The sequence below is a fragment of the Apaloderma vittatum genome, unplaced genomic scaffold, assembly GCF_000703405.1.
Source record: "Apaloderma vittatum isolate BGI_N311 unplaced genomic scaffold, ASM70340v1 scaffold3978, whole genome shotgun sequence".
Taxonomy (NCBI): domain Eukaryota; kingdom Metazoa; phylum Chordata; class Aves; order Trogoniformes; family Trogonidae; genus Apaloderma; species Apaloderma vittatum.
In genome coordinates, this window is record NW_009728853.1 from 1,190 (window position 1) to 20,499 (window position 19,310).

The following is a 19,310-nucleotide window of genomic DNA, read 5'->3' on the forward strand; positions in this document are numbered from 1 at the left end:
TCCACTGGAGTAGTGACTCTTGCTTGCATCAATCCTTAGGCTACAAGCATCTTCCCAATGTTTACTGCTTGGGGTGAGTTGTTGTGATTCATCTTAAGGTCTTCTCCTTCAGCCGTTTCATGACCCTAGGGACCTCGGCCAAAGATCCCCAAGTATGATGGCAGGTTATCCATGAAGCGTGTCTTCCTTGTTTATTCTGTAAAACCAGAATTAGTTACTGGGATCTCAGAGAGTCCTTATTGCTTTTTGGACTGTTGTGGTTCCATTCAACCCACGAGGCTAACCCTGGTGGAGTCAGAGTGCTCAGCAGAACCTGGTCTGGTTGCATCGAGCTGAGCCATCACTCCCACGGCTCTTTCCTTGGCCATTTTACATGCTCTGTACTCAAACTCTTCTGGCAACTGGGTTTCCATTTCCAGGTTTCGAATGCATTTCTCAGATCGCGTCCCATTGCTCTGAACACGGCAGCAGTTTCTCTCACGCGTGTTCTTTTGATGGGCCTCTCCAGATGTGCTGAGGTTCCACCAGCAGGATGTGTTGGCATGGCTTCTGGGACAAGTACAGCCGGATATTTTTCCATAAAGCTCAGGTTCCTACTTAAGCAGTCGGAGAGCCCAGAGGTCGTAACTGCTGAAAGCAAGCAAACCCGGAGCTTGAACCCATGAAGAACATCTCTGGGGTTTTTATTGGCCCTGCAGGGCTGCAACTATTTCAGGCTCTTGGGTAGAGCGCTGTTGGATTGTCCTTGGTGTCACAGGCTGAGATACTTTTAGGGAAATTATTTGTCTTCACTGCCTCGATCCTGTGGAATGAGGAAATGTTAGGTTACTCCCTCCTTGCCCATTTTATTGGATCCATGGGAACTTACCATTTTTTTGTATGTAGGTGTTGAATGTCTGAAAGGCAGCGTTGCTATGAGCTGTGCATATATATATATATGTATGTATGTATGTATTTTTTAACTTTAACTGGAAGCGGGACTTACATTAGTCACAGACATCATTTGTTTTCCTTACAGAGTAATTCAGATATGTAGCTGTCTTTGCAGATTCTTTTAAATCGAAGTGTTAGAACGTGTTTCAAGCTTGCGAGGGGTAGGTCTGGTTTGGTAACCCAGGGTTTGCTCTGGCCACAGCTTAAGACATGCAAATAGCTTCCCTAAACTAACCTTTACGCCTATGCTTAGTATGAGGTGAGAGTGGAGCCTCACTAAAAGGAGGAAGTATTGAATAGTTTTGCAGCAGGGGTGTTGAAGTGATGATGGGTATCTTTATTTGGCATGTTCACCTTAATTATGGCTCGTAATTTCTTTGCTCTGACTTGCAGAGGGAGTGTAAAAGCTCTGTAAAATACCTACTGTTATTTTTTTCTCTTTTATAAGTGTGCCAATACACCTGTATCGCATGTTTGGCGTGAAGTAAAAAGCAGCATACAAGTATCTGTCCTGTGTTCCCCTTTCATGTGTCCAGTTAAAATTTGTGAATTTTTCAAACTTGCTGGTAACGTACTGTTGTGATGTTGGACAACTTGTGCAATTCCCTTCGTTGGGATCCTAATGTGGAAGTGATTTATGGCTGCTCTTATATGTCCTGTTTTGTTCTGTTGCAGCTAGCAAGACGTGGAATGAAGGTGGCTCTCATCAGTAGGTCGAAAGAAAAACTGGACCAGGTTGCCAGTGAAATAAGTGAGTGGAAAACTTCTCTAAACTCCAGGGGTGTGCTTTTGTAAATCAATGCAGCTGAACGGGGATTTCCTACGTGCTAATATATGCAGCTCTAACTTTGAAAAAGGCTTGCTCTTGTGCACAGTGCAGGTGTTACAGGTAAAGGCCTTGCAGACTAATTGGACAGGTATTCGTATTCGACCTCTGAGAACAGTTGGGTTTGATCCTGGAATAAGTCCTTCTAACATTGTTAGGCTTCCCTATGCTGAACAGTTTACCAGGTCAGCCCAAAATACTACCTTCCCCATAGCAGCTGTCTAAAATCATAATAAGGCAAAAAACACGTAGGCATTGCTTCATCTGAATATTCCCTTGGCTTGAAGCAAGTTTGATTTCATGGGCTTCAGCCATGAGGGTGGCTTCTTTGTAACTCACGGTTTTTGGAAACGTTTTCCTTACCTTATTGTATGAGCGAGTATACAAATTTATTGTTTGTAGCTTTCCCCTCCTTTTTTGTGGTTTTGTTTCTTTGTTTGTTTTGTGTTTATTTGGTTGGATAAACTACTCAAAGATCAGACGAGAGAATTGCAGGCTCTTTTGGGGTGATGAGTGCGCATAGCCATAGGAATAGAAGGAATGAGTTAATGTGTTTAAGAGCCTGTAGTAGGGATTATGTCTTCACTAAGCGTGTAGTAAATGGCTCTAATGCAGAAATAAGTGAGCAATGTAAGTATTCCAATCACAGATACACAATGGGTGTTTGGATGGGATCAGCGAGGAGAAAGCTTCCTCAAGTCTCACGCCGACAAATGCTTTTCCAGTCAGAGCAAAGTATAACCATAACGCACAAGAGTTCCTCTTGTCATCTCTGACTTTTTTATTAAGGCAGATTTCATGCAAGATTATTTGTTTATGCAGAAGCGTGTCAAGATAAAGTGAGAAATGTACCCTTGTGTGTAGAGGTTTTTGATAAGCAGGACTGGGAGTTGGGTACTATAAAGCAGGTTTCTTGGTGTAACGATGTCGGGTAGAGAAACCTTTAAGATTATGCTTCTGAGTTACATTCCCTTGTCTTGCTTAGACTTCCCTGAAATGGTTTGTGTATATAATGCAGGTAACTGTAAGAGCTGCTCTCCTTCAGAGCTTGGAAAAGTGTTATTTTGGCTTGAGGAAAATACATAAAGTAGTTGCGATGAGGTGGAGGTTTTGGTGCTTTGCTGGTAGTTTGCTGCGAGTACGTACAAAGTTATCTTGCGTAGTGAAGGTGGAACCATTAGAAGTATCTACAAATATCTCCTTCTGAGATCAAAACACTGAAGCATGAAGCGACAAGCTTCTGTAACAGTCTGGAAATCTCCTTCTGCTTGAGAATTAAGCATGATGCTGGCAAGACAGATAAATCTACAGCTTTGAGCTTTCGGCACTTGGTGATAGCTGCTGGGAGACTCCTTCAGAGAAAAAAAAACAGGTCCACGTACCTGTGTAGAGCAGCCAGTGATGCATAATTACTGCTAGGACTCACCCAAACATTTTCCTGCTCTTTCCTAAGCCATTCTGTAATGAGATGACTCACGATGGGTTGTCAGAACGTTTCTTCTGACAACAGCCAGCTGTCGAAACGTATACCTTGTTTGCTGGGGCATGTGCTGAAGGGTAAGGATAGTCTGCATAAGCAAGGAAGCCCGAGTCGTGCTTTCAGACCCTGCTAGATTTCAGCGGGACAGAATTTTCTCGGATTCGGGCTCTCTGCAGTTGGCCGAGTTGTCGTGGATGTTGTGTCGGATGTTGCTGTGGATTAGGTGGGAGGCTTTCTTAGAGCTAAGGCTTGTAACTGCTTGGGTGTTTCCTTTGCAGGCTCCTAAGGTAGCTTTAAACTTCCTGCAGTTGTTCTTCAAACTGAGATGGACTTGCTCCTCTTGAGTAATGACCCTTAATCACTTTAAAGAAGAACGGCTCTTTAGTTCCAGTTCTTTGAACTGTGGCAGCCGTGCATGTTTTCTGTTCCTTCCTCATTTTCACTGCTCATCCTCGTGAATGGATTGATGCCATAAATACTGAGAGAGCTTTTGGGGGTCAGGTATGCTCATTCTCTTTCAGAAGAATCCTTTCTTGTGCTCTCAGGATATACTTCTGTTGGGAGTGATACCAAAATGCAAGTTACGTAACTGCCATCATAAGGGAAGTCCTGGTACGTCTTTCTGAATGTTCAATGCCAGCTGACCTGGATCTGCTCTTTTTGTGTGTGCATGCGCATTAGACTGACTGTACTGATGTTCTGAACTTGTGGCTCTGTTTGAGCAATTAAAATGAGTGGATTAATTAGAGGTAGTTCAAGATTTTAGAAATTTTTCCAGCGTGTCTTCCAGCATGTCGTAAAGCTGATCTTTTTGTTTCTTGCCAAACACTTAGGATTTGCTGTCAAAGAATTCTGCTTCCTGTTCTCTAAGAAATAGAACATAGGCCACAGACTGAAGAATTAAAATCTTGGAATTTCCTCTTCATTGGTCATGGACCACCTTTGCATGGAATCCCTGTAGGTTTTGAGGAAACGTATTTGATCTTTTAATCAAGTTTTCGTGCACAAACACCAACCGCTACGGTTACTACCCGAGGTGCTTGGTCTAGTTAGACCGTGCTACGTACCAGCGTGTCTTTTAAAATATCTCTTGTACTGCGTCATTAAACACTTCCTGAAAGGGTCAGGGAGGATCCGAAAGGAGCAGGGACAACTATTTGAATTCCATGTAACAAGGCTGGTCCCTGATTTTCTGTGCTGAATAACGAGTACGGCACAAGACGTCGCGGGGTCTCCGTGCTGGCGGTTGGCTCAAGAGCCGTGGATTCACAAGCAGAAAAGCTTTGTTCCAAGGGAACCTGGGAAGAACTTTGCTGTAGAAGCTCATTACCTGAGGGCTGCGATACAAAGAATGTAGTGAGAACCAGTCAAGCGGGGAGAACACTTTAAAGAGAACTTGCCTGTAGGGAGATTGTCAAATGAAGAATTTGGTATTAGTGTCCGTTATTAACTGGTGGCTTTGCGGGACAGGTGGTGGAGTTGTGCATGAGCTATGGGAGGCAGTAAAAAACAGTTGTAGCTAGATAGTGTTCCTACTCACAGGTGTAAATATCCACTTACTTGCAGGTGAGCGCATACAAATGCAATGTGGGAGATTTTGTCAGCAGTTACTACGTAATTTAAAACTCTTTTTTTTAGAAAGTAAATTCCTATTTGCTGCTTCTAAGTTGGTGGTTGTTAGTATTACATACACGCAGGTGATAATAGTGTTACGTACACCCAGGTGAAAATATTAGCTCTATAAGAAATTTTGGGCCCCAAAAAGATCAGAATTTTTCTGGTGTATTCTCACAAATGATTGTTCAACTGGAATACATTGTCTTTTAAACCTTAATACCTTTTAAGAACTGGTGTGCAAATACTTAATTTGATTCTGCTACATGTCTGTCTTTCAGAAAATACAACTTTTTGCAATTAAAATCTATGTAGCTGACTATTTACTTCCAGTAAGTTTGCTGAGCTCATTGTGTAGCGTTCCTGGAGTTGCTTGGCCATGGTAGTTTCGTCTTGAGCTCCTCTCTAAGGCTTCAGGCACGTAGTAAAGTGATAGCTGGGACGTTTAGACTTGGGATCTGTTGTGTTTTTGCCACTCTGCTCTTCTTGGCGAGCACAAGGAAAGAATGGGAGGTGGTTTCCCTTCTCAAGATTCCTAGACAGGTGTGGTTTTACAGCTTTCCTCTGCTTTCATGGTGCCAAGACAACGTTCTGAAGCAGACCTGGTGGTGACCACTGTGCACGTGCCTCAGCGGTGGCCGTCACCGATGGCTACAAATGGCCAATGTCCCCCGCTCCGTGGCAGATGCTCAACCCCACCGACCTTGGAGCGCTTTGCCCTTTCATCGCTGCTCTCTCATTTGCATTTCCCCAGCAGCCTGATAAATCTTCCTCACTTGGAGCTGGCAGCTGAGAGCGTTTTAATAGAGGAGGCTGAAATGTGGACAGAAGCGGTGAGGGAGGGGAAGTTGTCTTCTTGCTTCTCTGACACAGAAATGACAAGGTTCACTTTCCTGAGCTTAACTTGAAGACTAACTGGATCTGGCAGTTATTTTGAACTTTTGTGATCTATTTCAAGGTAGATTAACGTGTCTGCAGCCTTCCATCATCTGAGCCACGTTCAGCTTGACACACTTGAAAGCCCCCTATGTTCCTTGGAGTTGACAAAACGGCCTCAAATATTTGGGATTTGTTTTGACGTGCTGAAGTCACCTTCCCATTACAGTTGCAGAGTAAGGATCTAGCAAGTCACAGGATGCAGCCCTAGGTCTACATCCACCTCTTAGGAGAATTCTAAGGTGGCAACGAGGTAGGATGAGCCTGTTGTGCAGGTGACATCCTTGCAAAAGGACTTTGTTTCCTTATGAAGGTGGTGGAACACTGGAATGGGTTGCCCAGAGAAGCTGTGGAAGCCTCATCCCTGGAAGTGTCCAAGGCCAGGCTGGACAAGGCTTGGAGCAACCTGGGCTGATGGGAGACGTCCCTACCCATGGCAGCAGGTTTGGATCTTGGTCATCCTGAAGGTCCCTTCCAACTTGAGAAGATCTATGAAGATTATTTAAATGTGAATTAGGTGTTTTGAGGTTCCTTTTCTGCAGAAGCAGCCTCTTGCACACCCCAGATACTGTGTCTGTAGGTTCAGGACTGACTCTGGAGCCAGCGGGGCAGACGATTGAGACTCGGACTGAAGAACCAGGAATTATTCATCCCTGGAAACAGGGTCGCTGCTGGCTCTGCCTGTCAGCACTTGAGTGGGGGACTAGGTTGCATTTTCTTTAATGCACAGAAACTTAATGCCCATCTCTGCTAATGACCTCTTTTTTTTGTGATTGCCCAAACCAAGAGCCCTCATGCTCGTCTCTGGGCCGTTCGACACTTTCAGTTACCTCGAAATCTGCAACCTGTGACTTACCGCTTCCCGTGCAAACTGAATATGACGTGGAAAAATGGGCATTGGGTTATCCTCACTGAGTGAAAGTCTGTTTTGCAAGCCTGGTTTAAGACAATTGGTGGAAGCTGTTGTCAAGACTCAAAATTCAGCCTTTTAAGAAGCTCTACGGGGAATGGACTGTCTGTGGCACAAGGACAGGGTTGGCTGATGCAAGCTGTGCTGTCCTCCTTCTACCCTTTCGTTCCATGAATGTATGTTTTAGTCTCTTGTCACTTTTTTAGCAGGTCGAGTTCCGTTACACCAAGCCCTCTTTTTATCTGTCCAAGTTGTAAAAAAAATCCCCAGAAGACTCCTCTGCTGAGGAAATGGTGATCATCGCTTTTATTTTTATTTATTTTTTTTTTTCACAAATAGGTTGCGGTGAGGAAAATGATTGATGCTAGTTAGTAGCTCTTCACAGAGGGAAGAAACTCAGGTGATCTGTTTTTCACAACAAAATTCCTTAGGAAAAAATAATCCATGAATATGAAAAAAAAATAAATTGAAAAATAGTGTGACTAATGGATGCAGATGTTCTTACTGTGTAACTCCTTACCCGTGTGCAGTGCTGAACTGGGTACTGTACTACTTTATGCATTAAATGTGGACTAATTAACAATGTGTTTTCCCTTACAAGTAACACTTTGGAGGACCCTGACAACTGTGCTTTTAAGCGTTGATCTTTCGACTACAGTGAACACTTTTCTGTGGTTGCTGAATGCAGATGAAATTATCAGGGATGTAAAAAAAAAAAAGTTGAATGAGCTTAGAAGTGTGTTTCACTTTTAAAATTGGTTGTAATTCACGTGGAGTTACTGACTTAAATGTCTTGGAATTGACTTGAGAGCAAGGGCACGATTTCTTTGTTCGTCCGTACCGTGGTACCTTTCAGCCCCTGTAGGTGACTCTGAAATTCTTCTTAGGAAGTAATTCTTCTCGTCCTTCTGGAATTCACTCTGTCGAATTTAAATCTTGGAGAGGGCGAAAAGTTGTGGTTTTGTTGAGGGTTTTTTCTTTAGTCGTTGCTGTTCTACTAGATATAAGGCTGGAGAATTTAGACTTTTATTCACAAAACTGATGACAAGTTCATATATATACATGTCAAGTGTACACATTGTCACAGTTGGGCCAGAATAATGACATTAAGGGAAATTAAATGTTACAGGAAGTATTGGAAATAATCCGTATGCTCTTCCCCAGATGAGTTAGTAAATTCAAAATGGCTTTCCTCATGATAAAACCAGCACCTACAATGAATACAAAAAAAAAAAAAAAGCATCAGAAAGGGTTGATTTTTGTGGTTTGTAATTAGGACAAGGCTGATTTAGGAAAGCTTAACGATGTTGAGCGTAATATTTGGGTGAATGGGCGTATTGATTGATCCTGTGGGTTGCTGAGAATGTTTTTCTGGCTCCGTAAGTGGATCTTCGAAGCTGTAATACATTTGTGATGGGAGTCAGGAGCAAATGGACGCAAGAATTAATAAACTGTGCTTTCTTCCTATGTTTTCTAGTCACAGGACTTCTCACACACATTAAAAAAACTCAAATGTCCCCCGTGGCTCAAGGGTTGCAGACGTTGGCTTAGAGATCTGTCTTCTGCTGTGTTTTTGAAAGCTGAGAAGCAAGGAATTGCCTTGTGCGTGTGTGTGGAGATTGAAACTCAAGGCTGCTCAATGGGATTGTAACATTTTAAATGAGATCTGGCATTTTTTTTTGCCCATCCGGCGCTTCTACGTGACTCGACTTTTTAAAATAGTCGCTATTTTTAAAGAAGCTGCGTCAATGAAATTACGCGTGCGGCTGGTGCAGCGTGCGAGGAATTCCTTGGCAGGATGAAGTCGAATGAAAGGAATCTCAACTTACTCGTTAGCGCTCGACCAAACATGCATTCACACGTGCTTTTACAGACAGGTTCTATTAAATTGTGACTGCACACCTCATTTTGCTATGTAGAAACCGGTAACAGCGTAGCGTTCCTACCTGGACACTGCTTTTGCAAGCCAGGTGCAGGCAGAGCTTTCTTCTGGCTACAACTTGCTTCAGCTTTTGTTATTCTTTAGGTTACGTCAGGGTTTTATAACTTAGGTATCATAAAAAAAAAAATCCTACTGTGTCTGTTGCTGCCTGTGGCAAGAGTCCCAAGGTTTTGCTCTACATCTCTTGCTTAAATGACCAGAAGACTCGACCCTGCAAATTAACCAGGAATGTGCAAGTTTAGGTTAAAACATACTTGTAGGGTCAACGCTGATCTCGCCTGAGATATTTTTGTCAAGGAGATCATCGAAACGCTGGCGTGTCTGAGTTGAGAAATGCAAAGGAAGTCTTCTGAATTTTCTTTTCCCGTCCATGGGACGTACAAGTGGGTGATGACCAGCTGCTGCCCAGCTGTTGGAAACGTGGCAGTGTCACAGCTAAGAGACATTGGAAGCACCAGCTTCAAGGACAGAACATTGGGTTGACTTCTCCGCACACGGTCAGGAGTGCTGGACACGCTGGCGGTACCTGCTTGATGAGATCTTCTAGCTGCTGACCGCGAGAACCAGCTTGAGACTCTTCTTTTGCTCCCTCACTTGAAGGTGCTCAAGCTCCTCACACCTTCAAGCTGAAAGCTCCGTTGAGTTTTGGGTTTCCTCTTCTCGGACAGCAAGAGCCCAGCCACTGCTGGATACCCTGGGCTCCCTCACAGCCTGCTTTCTTCTTCTGCTAAGCTACATCTCTGAGTCCTTTTAGCAGATCAAAAAAGGATGTGCACTACCCTCTCCCCTAGCCCACCAGTTTGAGAACATCTTAATCCTTCTGAAGATCAAGGAAATACCCTTCTCCGTCGTTCGTGTCGAGCGGAGCACAACTGTTCTCCCCTGCACCTTGGGCTCTGACAACTAGGACAAGCTTACACAGACTTTTAATGCTTTTTGCGTTGTCGTCTGATGTGGAGCCCACTTTGTCAGGTGTGTCTGCAAGTCTTTCCTCTGATCACCCCACCTGTCGCAGGTTCTGGTGGCTCTCCTCATTGCTCATTTTCTAAAGGCCTGGACAAGGGTCTTATAGCATAGAATGCTGTGGGTTGGAAAGGACCTTTAAAGGTTATCTGTTCCAACTCCCCTGCAGCGAGCAGTGATGTGAGGACTTTTAAAATTTTCTATTTATAGTATTAGGTCTGTCAGACATTTTTTTTTCTTGCCTCATTCTCTTGGTTCGTCTTGGCTTCGAAGCTGGATGGGTCACAATCTTAATCAAGAGTATTTAGTGTAAAAGGGCTGGTACCAACTGAGGGGATTTGTGAGGATGGTGCTTTATTAAACATTTTTACGAGTGGCAGCGAAAAAAGCTTCGGAACGACCCAAATGGATAAAAACATCACGTCTCTAGAAAATGCGTGACTGGGCTTTGCCCGCCCGCTCCGCTTGCACGTATTAGCTTTGTGCCTTTAATGCGGTGTCCTGTAAGAACTCGAATGTGGATGCGAAATATTAGAACAGCTGTGTTCAAAAATAGACCGCTTCTACCCCCCGTCCCCCACGTTGAACTTGATTTTCTTCTGACGTGATCACAAGACTGCTGCTGCTGCAGCAGGGGCTTAATGCTATTTACGTCGTCGTTTGACATAGCAACATCTCCCCCGGGGATTATCTTCTTTTTTTTTTTTTTTTTTTTTTTTTAAACAATGCAGCTGTTCAGGAGAGAGGAAGAGGGTGAGGGTGGGGAGGGGGGGAGAAATAATTTCCTTTGCCATGAGGGATATTGGAGGAGGGGGAGGGAAGAGGGGAGGCAGCCAGCAAACCGAGCGGCTTCAGTAGATTCATGATTCTGCATGAATGGACGGCAGGATCATGGGAGTCGCGGCTTTCCCTTGAATGGGAAGGAGCATCATGGGAATCTGGCTGCTTCTGATCTGTGGTGGGGTTTTTTTTCTTTCTTTCTTTCTTTTTTGTGAATGATTCTTTTCCTTGGCACCGCTTTTATGAATGGCTCTGGGGGCAAAGCGCAGTGAGAACCCTTCCCGAGCCGTCGGTGGGTGCCTTAAGGGACGCCGCGACGTTGAGCTGCTCTTCTGCTCCTTCGACGTCTGAGAGGACGTTGCCCCGATTTTAATTTCGTGTCATTCCTTGAGCTCGACGGAAGCAGGATGGCTTTTCCTGCAAGCACTTCTGATTCTTGCTTCCCTCCGTTTCAAAGCAGAGTTGTCTACGTGTGTTTTGCCTGTTCTGTTAAGGAAGGAGATGACAGCGTATCAGAACAGTTTTGGCGTGATTAAACTTGAAATTCTGCTCTTCTGGTTCACCCACACGTTCCCTTTTTGATTTATGTTCAAAATACTAAATATTCAGGAGGTTTTATGGTACCAGAAGTGAGAATGGAAACGGAGGGCAATAAAGACTTGTTGGAAAAAAGTGTTCCTGTCAAGATGTACCTGAATACTCTTGTGGACACGCGTTTTCAGATTTCCAGGTTGTTTTTTTGATTCTCTGTTCAAACCTGTATAATTTGTTTTCTTGCGGTCTTCATTTTCCCTTTACAAACAAAACGTGCTGAATCATTTGAGAATTTGTGTTCTCACCGGAAGCAACTTCATGTCGCAATCTTCTCCTGCAGGGTACGCTGAAACTCAAGGATTCCTGTATCAGAGGTGAAAATGTTAATGTGTGACATTAGCTACTTAAAATAACATTTTGCAAAACCATGCATCCTTTATCTGTACAGCAATTCAACTATTTCAAACTTAAAACTTTTCAAAACTTTTTTTTTTTCCCCCTAGAGGAGAAGTACAAAGTGGAAACAAAAGTCATTGTGGCAGACTTTGAAGAGAGAGAAGATATTTACAGTAGAATCAAGGCGGGACTGGAGGGCCTGGAGGTCGGCGTTTTAGGTTTGTATCCAACCTTTCTAAACCTTTCCTAGCGATGTTTCATCTCAACGTGCCTCCTGACTTTCTCCCCGTACTGAAGTTTCTTGAAACCAATTCGCAGAAGCTAATATTTGCCCGACTCAAGCTCTGTTGCTGCACACTCGGTTTGTTTTTTAGCCTCCCACAGATACGCGACGCGAGGTTGTGCTCACAGGCGTGCCTGCACCCTTAGGAATTGTGACATCAAACGTTTTCCACGTGTGATTCTGTGCTTTCGAAAGGCTCTTGATCTTACAACCGCATTTTAGTGACCTGAAGTGAGGTAATTGGAGCTAGAGCTGTTCCTTTAAGAAGCCTATTTTGAAATTAAGTCGTTATTCCTGTGATGATACAAACTTTGCCAATAGATGCATCTTGTTGTACGATGTCTGCAATAATGCCCAAGAAAACAGTGTATAGGAAAAACTCGGTTAAAAAAAATAACATTCAAGGATAAATCCCAGATTGTTCTCTAATAGTTCCGACAGCTTTGCGCACACACAATTTGTGACATCCGGTATTTAATTGCCGTAAAAATTCAAATCCGCTGGAGTAACTGCAACTGCTAGCAATGTGATTTGTGTAAGGGAGAGCTGTGACAAATCTGTAGGTGCCTTGTTTCTGGTTTCTGAAGGAAATAAGTTCCAAGGAAACGTTGAGGATTAAAATGAACGCCTGTTGTAATCTGTCCTGTCGAAAGCGAAGGCTCGCAAGCCGCCTGTCGCAGCAGTTGGTGTGGAATCGCGTGTCACTTAAATGTCGCAAAACACCGGCCAGCCTTTCGCTCTGCGAGGTACATATCCACGTGGGAAGGGTTTTTATTAGTTCTTAGGCTGTGAGAACGTTATGGTGATGCATGAAATCCTGAGAATCTGATCCTGATATTCTCAGTCAAAGTGGGCACTAAAGCAGTGAGCGCGTCGCGAGTTTTGTGTAAGCTTATTAGAGGAGAACAAGCACGTTCCTCAAACAGAGCCTGGTTCTCGCTTTTCTTTGCGTGAGCACCTTGACTAAAACCACAGTAAAAATAGCAACTAAATGCTCTGGAGTTGCCTACTCTCTAGCTGAGTTCCTCTGCTTTTTTTTCCTTGTTTCCATTGCCAGTGCAGGTTTGCAGAAAACTCTTTTCTAACTAACCACGAGTAGTTTTAGTAGACCTCGTGCTTGAGATCATCAGATTACATGCTATGTAGTTTTTTTGCTTTTCCCCAGATCTGGCTGTATTCATAAAAACAAACCACTTGCCAATGGTATTTTTCAACACAGGTGATGGCTACTCCAGGAAGACTACGTCTTGACTTTTTTTTTCCTCCATGGCAATTAATTTCATGCTTTAGTGCGTTGGATTTTGAATTCTGTCACGTTTGCTGCAATCCAGAACGTAGCTTTCACCGAGCTGCGTTTTTTCTTGTTCGCGTGAGGGAAAACACGGATTGAAATCAGAACAGCCATAAGGGATGAGATCTCAGATTCCAGTGTATTTTCTTCTTTTAGGTCTCATCTGGAAGACAAGGCATGGGGAGAGTTGGTAGCGCGACGTAGTTGCCAGCCATCGCCACTAATTATTTTTTAACCTTATACTTAGAGACGCAGGAATCTCCAAGTATACTCCTCGAGACCGAGCTTCCGATTATAGAGTTGCGCAGAGCCTCACGAAGAAGTACTTACAGATTGAAATCCTTGTAAACTTCTTATTTGGAAGCTTCTCACCCACGTACGAAGGCTAAAAGAGTTTGCATAATGTTTTGCTGTGTGTTCAAAACAGCGTCTGTCGGCGACTTTGAACATGTGCTAGCTACAGCAATATGTTAAGCAAGCAGAGGTGGGAAATCTTCCTTTCGCTCCTCTTCGGTGGCCCCGAATCTTGGAAGGAGTTTGAGCTGGATGGTGTATCACTCTGCTGTCATCCAGATATCTCTAGGCAATGGAAAACTAAATTTCTTGAATGTTCTGCTCCAAACTGCAGCAAATCTGGGAGAAAACGATGGCTGAAAGCGGAAGGGTGCTTACCTGGGACCCGGGCTGCAGCGTGGGGTGGGAATTTTTGTGTCGCATGAATCACACACACGTTCTAAATTCGGAAATAAGCAAGGTTAGTCCCCGAACCCTGCCCCGGTTCCCAGCCAAAATCCTTTGCAGAGCGATGAACTGAAAAATAGTTTATTTTAGGATGAAAAGAAGGAAGAAAATCTGGCTCGCTCTCACAAAAGCAAGGTTGGACCTTCTTCTTCTTCTTTTTAAAACTTTTCTCGCTTTTTAAATATAGCAAATGTCTGCTGGGAACTTGCCAGCTCCCTGTTCCCCTCAATTCCTGTGCTTTTTAAAGGTTATCTAAAATTTAAAAATTGGAAACACATGACTAATGAACTAAGTGCTTCCATAAATACACAAAGATCCAGCCCAAAAAGCTGTGCCACTTCGAGGGAATCTCTGAAGGAAGTTTTTTGTGCTTGGCCAGAGTCTCTCTTGCGCATCCTGCGTCGCTCTTGATCTTTAAATATTCTTTCAGCTCGGACGGTGAGACGATAGCTTTTGGCATAGGTGTCGGGGCTATTTTATTCTATATTAAAGGACATGGGTACCTTTTGATGGTGTTTCTTACCCTGTATAGGCTCCTGGAGGTGGACGGTGCAGTTGAGCACACGTCGCGCTTTGGGATTCTCTGGAGTGTAAGACACCATATAAATGTAAAATGTTGCCACAGCAACCAAATGTCACACGATTCACTTGCGTAAGATGAACAACAGATACTTAGGAAACGGAGATCCCATTCGCTTGCCTTTTTTTTTTCTTTTTTTCTTCACGTTATTTCTGGCGTCCGTATCGCTAAGTTGTATGAAGTCAGAGGCAGTTGAGCAGGGCTGTTTTCTGATGGTGGAACTTTTTCTCTGACTTGAGAGTCGAGAACGTGGACTGGCTTCATCTTGGAGAAGAAAACCCTGCCAGTCCTGAAGTGTTGAGGAAAAAAAAGAGAGGTTTAGGCAATTTAATACAATTAATTCAGCCGGGATGCCAACTGCCGGGCTCCTGCTGCCACCTACTGCCAGCACTGACTGACTGACCGCCGGGGAAGGGGGTGACTGGGTGGAGAAGTTCTGGGGAGGAGAGAGGCCCAAAGATTGGGTTTTTTGGGGTTTCTTTGTTTGCTTTTTGCTTCAGCTTCAGAATGAGCACAGGCTGGTCTAGGTGCGCTTCAGTGAAATGTCATCCCTACCTGTCTCCTCCCTTCAAATCTTCTTTTTCTCTCCCTTTAATAACAGTATTAGTAATAGGTTGACCGGCAAGACCAGTGCAGGGATTGTCCCCCTGTCCTTGGCACTGATGAGGCCGCATCTCAAATCCTGTGCTCAGTTTTGAGCCCCTCATGGCAAGAAAGACATTTTGGTGCTGGAGTGTATCCAGAGAAGGGCAACGAGGCTGGTGAAGGGGCTGGAGAACAAGTGTGATGAGGAGCTGGGGTTGTTCAGCTCCTCGAAAAGAGGTTGTAGCCAGGTGGGGTCGGTCTCTTCTCCCAAGTAACAAGTGATAGGATGGAAAGAAACAGCATCAAACTGCCCCTGGGAGGTTCAGATTGGACAGTAGGAAAAATTTCTTCATGGAAAGGGTTGTCAAGCCCTGGCACAGGCTGCCCAGGCGAGTGGTGGGGTCACTATCCCTGGAGAGATTTAAAAGCCGTGTAAATGCGGTGCTCTGGAACGTGGTTCAGTGGTGGACCTGGCCTTTCTAGGTTTCATGGTTGGACTTGATGATCTTAAAGGCCTTTTCCAACCTAAACAGTTCTGTGATTCTGTGTCTCACTTCGCTCTGTATTCATTTATTTATCCTCCCCTTAAAATTAAAAAAATAAAAGATGCTGAACAGCTTCACGTAACATCCTGAGAGCTTTCCTTTGGCTTGAAACTCTGTTTCTGCAGATATCCTTGAAAGAGGAAACGTTCCATGCTGAATACGCTGGCTTTTAACTTGCTGCAGAGCTAATATTTGCACCCTCCAAATGGCTGGTGTCTTCACTCTCTTGTTCTGCTTATGTGTGCACAAATATAAATATACTTAAGGAAACTTGGCCAAAGGGGCTGGGATGTTGTAGATGCAGCGTTTTAAGAGAATTGCTTGAGAATTGTCGTTAATGAGAGTGCGGGAAATCAGGTGGCGTCTGAGGGATCTGATTAAAATGTCGTGCTTTCTTTTCAGTCAACAATGTGGGAGTGTCCTATGGGTATCCGGAATATTTTCTTGATGTGCCAGACCTGGATAAGGTAAGTGCATTTTTGGTACCTTCTGGCGTTATCATTGTTCCCACTAGATGCTTAATGGACATGGCAAGTGTTTAGGTTTGGATAAGGTACTCACATAACAAGATTTTCTGATTAGAATTAAGGGTTCCAACAGCTGAGAGATTTACCCAAACAGCGTAACACGATTCAGACGATGGCAGTCTCGCTTTTTAGTGTTGTTTTTTATATCTTTTCCCTTGTTTCTTCGATCTGTATTTCAGTTTCAGACGGATGCTCTGGGGTCAATATCGGAATCCCACGCCTGTCCGTGGTCTCACGTGGCTGTGGTTCATGAGCTGCTTGAGCTTGTTGGGGGGTTCTTAAGTGACAGAAGTGGGGGGGAAGCAAGCACCTTCATGAATAGGAGCTGTATGTTCCATAGCTTTTCCTTATTTTTTTGGTTTTTTTTAACCTGATGATTAAACTTTAGTCCCTAAAACTGCTGTGAGACGATGAAGAGCAAAATACACGTTAATTTATGAACGTGTCTAGAATATCAGAAGTTTTTAAAGTTCATAAGTATTGTGAATGGTGTTAGAAAATACAGTGTCCATGTGATATTTCTGTGTTTTTTGTTAGTAGTTTGAGTCTCTGATTTGGGATAAAGCTTGACTGAGAACGATTCACAGACTTAGCTTTGGAAGTCTGTTGTCGTTCCTGATCCTTAAGCAGGAAGGCAAGGAGTAAAGGTGGATGTATAAGTGCCAGGTTTTATTTATCCTGGCACTTAAGCCCAGAGGGTGTGTAAATATTGATCAAATAACTTAGAACAACCCCCCAAACTTTGTTTTCTTGCAGACAATCGACAAAATGATCAACGTTAACATCGTGTCTGTTTGTAAGGTAGGTGCCCCATTACCAACGCTTGTTCTTGATGTCTTAATTCAAAAGGAGTAAACAATTAAAATTCAGTTGTGAAGCAATTGCTTTCACCCATTAGACCACAGGTTCATTTTTTTTGTCTTAGGGTAACCCAGAGGTTATGATTGTCCAGCCTGTTCTGACTGTCGTGTGAAATAGAATTTGTTGCAAAGATTTGCTGTTCAGATGAGCAAGGTGTGTACAGAAGCAGACGCCGAGTGCCTCTGCATGTTCTAGTCCTTCTTGTAGATTTTTCAATGCTTGTTCTAGTCCTTCTTGTAAATTTTTCATTCTTCTTGCCCCGTACGTGTGGTTTTTGGGGTGGGCAACCCCTGTCTCTGCACACCTAAGGTTTTTATACACCATCCTGAAGAGGCACTTCTGCGGAATCCACGAGTGAGAAGGGAAGCCAAGTTCACTGAAGTGCGCATTAACTTTTGAAGTGAAGTTACCTTCCCTTTTTGATACTTAAACTGAAGTTTCTATTGAGAAGAAATCGACCTGAATTTGGGTTAAAACACTTGGCTGTTCCCTAGAGGGGATAGCAGCTGCTTACACGACATAGGGAGTCAATTAGCGTATTACCAGCAAGTGCTGAAGAAACTCCTTGTGATTATTCACTGCTAAGCCTTAACTTCTTCTTCTTATGCGTAAGAAAATCTGCGTCTCTGTTAGCTGAGGGTTAATTAACCTTTTGCCTCAAAGGCAAAACATGAGATGGTTTGAAGCTGGCTGGAAAGACTTGATTTTCTTGCAGCTGTTCTGATTAGGTCAAGTACTAAATTCATCTTGCGTGGTACTTTCGGGGAGCCCAAACTGAAAATGTTTTGTTTCCGTGTGAGGAGGCACAGGACATCTTAATACAGATTTTTCCACACCTTATTCTGTAATAAGGCAAAAGGTGAAAATGCAACTGCTGCTGGATGACCGAACGTCAGCTTGGTGCTCACTTTCATCTGTATTTTATTTGGTGCCTTAGAACGGCTCGTTGCAGAGTTAGAAATGCTACAACAGTGAGTTTTCAGAAGCTTTTGACCGTGAGGGATGATTGCTGGCCTGGTGAGTACAGGTTTGTCGTTGACTGAGGACCGTGGTGCCCTGTTGTGCTCCAGCAAGATCCCACCGGTTGCTACCGGGTGCCTTTGAAAGCTTTCTCTTGTGGAAGGAGTTTAGCAGACTTTTTAATGCATCAGCGGAGCTACACCAGGTGTAAACTCGCAGGGATCTCTTGGTTGGAGGTTGGTGTCACCAGCAGAACGCCTCCGCTCAGGTGTGGCATCCGCACTGTGCCAGCAGAGGGAGTGTCCTCATCAGTGATTACAGAATTTGGGGTGTCAGTCTTTTTTTTTAGGATGGAAAAAGTTACAGGTGAACTACTTCAATACGTATTTCTGAAGATGGTAGGGTAGAGTAGTAGTTGAGGTCTGCTTTAAGTCGGGATACAGCTAAAATTCCAGAGGTGCAGCCAGATTATATTGGTCTCCAGAATGAACTGGCTTCAGTCATTGCATTTATGATCTGCAATTTAACAAAATTGTCACGTGGTCTTCACCCTTCTTCTTCACATTGACGTAGTTTTCTTCACACCTATAAAAACTTACTGAAGACCTGCTTGCTGTGTGCTAATAGTATTTTTTCTTTCTGTTTGGAAACATCTTCTCTTGACCGCGAGCAGCTCCTGCTACTGGGTGTAATCAGAATTTGAGCATAAGTTTGCAGGCTTGAAAATGTTTCCTCCTGCATGAGCCTGTTGTGTAATTAAACAGTAGGCATGCCAGATGCTTACTGTTTTGGGCAGAGGAGCACATTAGAGATATGTGCCATCTGCAAGGCTCTTTTTTTTTTTTTCCAGGAGAACCCACAGAACTAGAGAATCATGGTAAGAAAAACAGTTTTAGGCGAAGTCTGTATTTCTTCTCACTTAGATTTTTGGGATGTCATCCCGTGAATATTTAGTTCAGTGTTGATGCTATCTCTTAACCAGGGGTATAAGTGTATTTTAAAAAATAACAACTCTCCTTTGTTGCCTGATGAAAAACATGAAATTTGGGATGGAGGAGAGCACCAGTGTAGGCATTTTTGAGGGGTAACGCTCATTCCCTCACCTGTTGACCCGTCTTTTTGTTTGCTGGGGCAGCTCATTGGATTTCCTAGAGGATATGCTGCTTGTCAGAAGGGGTTCACCTGAGAGAGACGACCTCATCCTCACCTCACGAGATAAATTATCAGCCCGGTTGGTCCTGCTGTTTAATACTTTCCCCAGCTGCAGAGGATGTAATGCTATTCCCAAATGTTCTTCCAGGCTGTCTACTCCTTAGAGTGTTGTTGGGTTAGGTCACCTGTGAACCCCAGAGTGGTGCAATTTTGGGGCTCAAATCAGTCTGGCATGAAGAGTTGCGATTACTGTGATCTGCCTTGAGAGCGCCCTGTACACCACTGAAGATGAGACATGTAAAACACGTTGGAAATCTCACATCTTGTAAAATATTGATTAAAAAACCCAGCCAAAAAACACCCTGTCCCTCCAGCCATGGTGGGTTCTTTTCAAGTTCTCTGGGAAATGTCCTGGTTTTATGGTGGTGTGCAGCGAGGGAGCTACTCCATTCTTCATAGAACATACAGACC

General features: G+C 43.8%; 1 protein-coding gene across 1 annotated transcript in view; it reads left to right on the forward strand.

The window, feature by feature from the left end:
- Positions 1-1,608: 1,608 nt before the first annotated feature.
- Positions 1,609-19,310, forward strand: part of HSD17B12 (hydroxysteroid (17-beta) dehydrogenase 12) — a gene marked incomplete at both ends in the record, with an annotated part of 33,270 nt that continues 15,568 nt past the window's right edge. Inside the window, 4 exons of the mRNA XM_009874211.1 lie at positions 1,609-1,684; positions 11,422-11,532; positions 15,742-15,806; positions 16,623-16,667. Coding sequence (XP_009872513.1) covers positions 1,609-1,684; positions 11,422-11,532; positions 15,742-15,806; positions 16,623-16,667 — 297 coding nt within the window. The remainder of the gene's footprint in view (positions 1,685-11,421; positions 11,533-15,741; positions 15,807-16,622; positions 16,668-19,310) is intronic.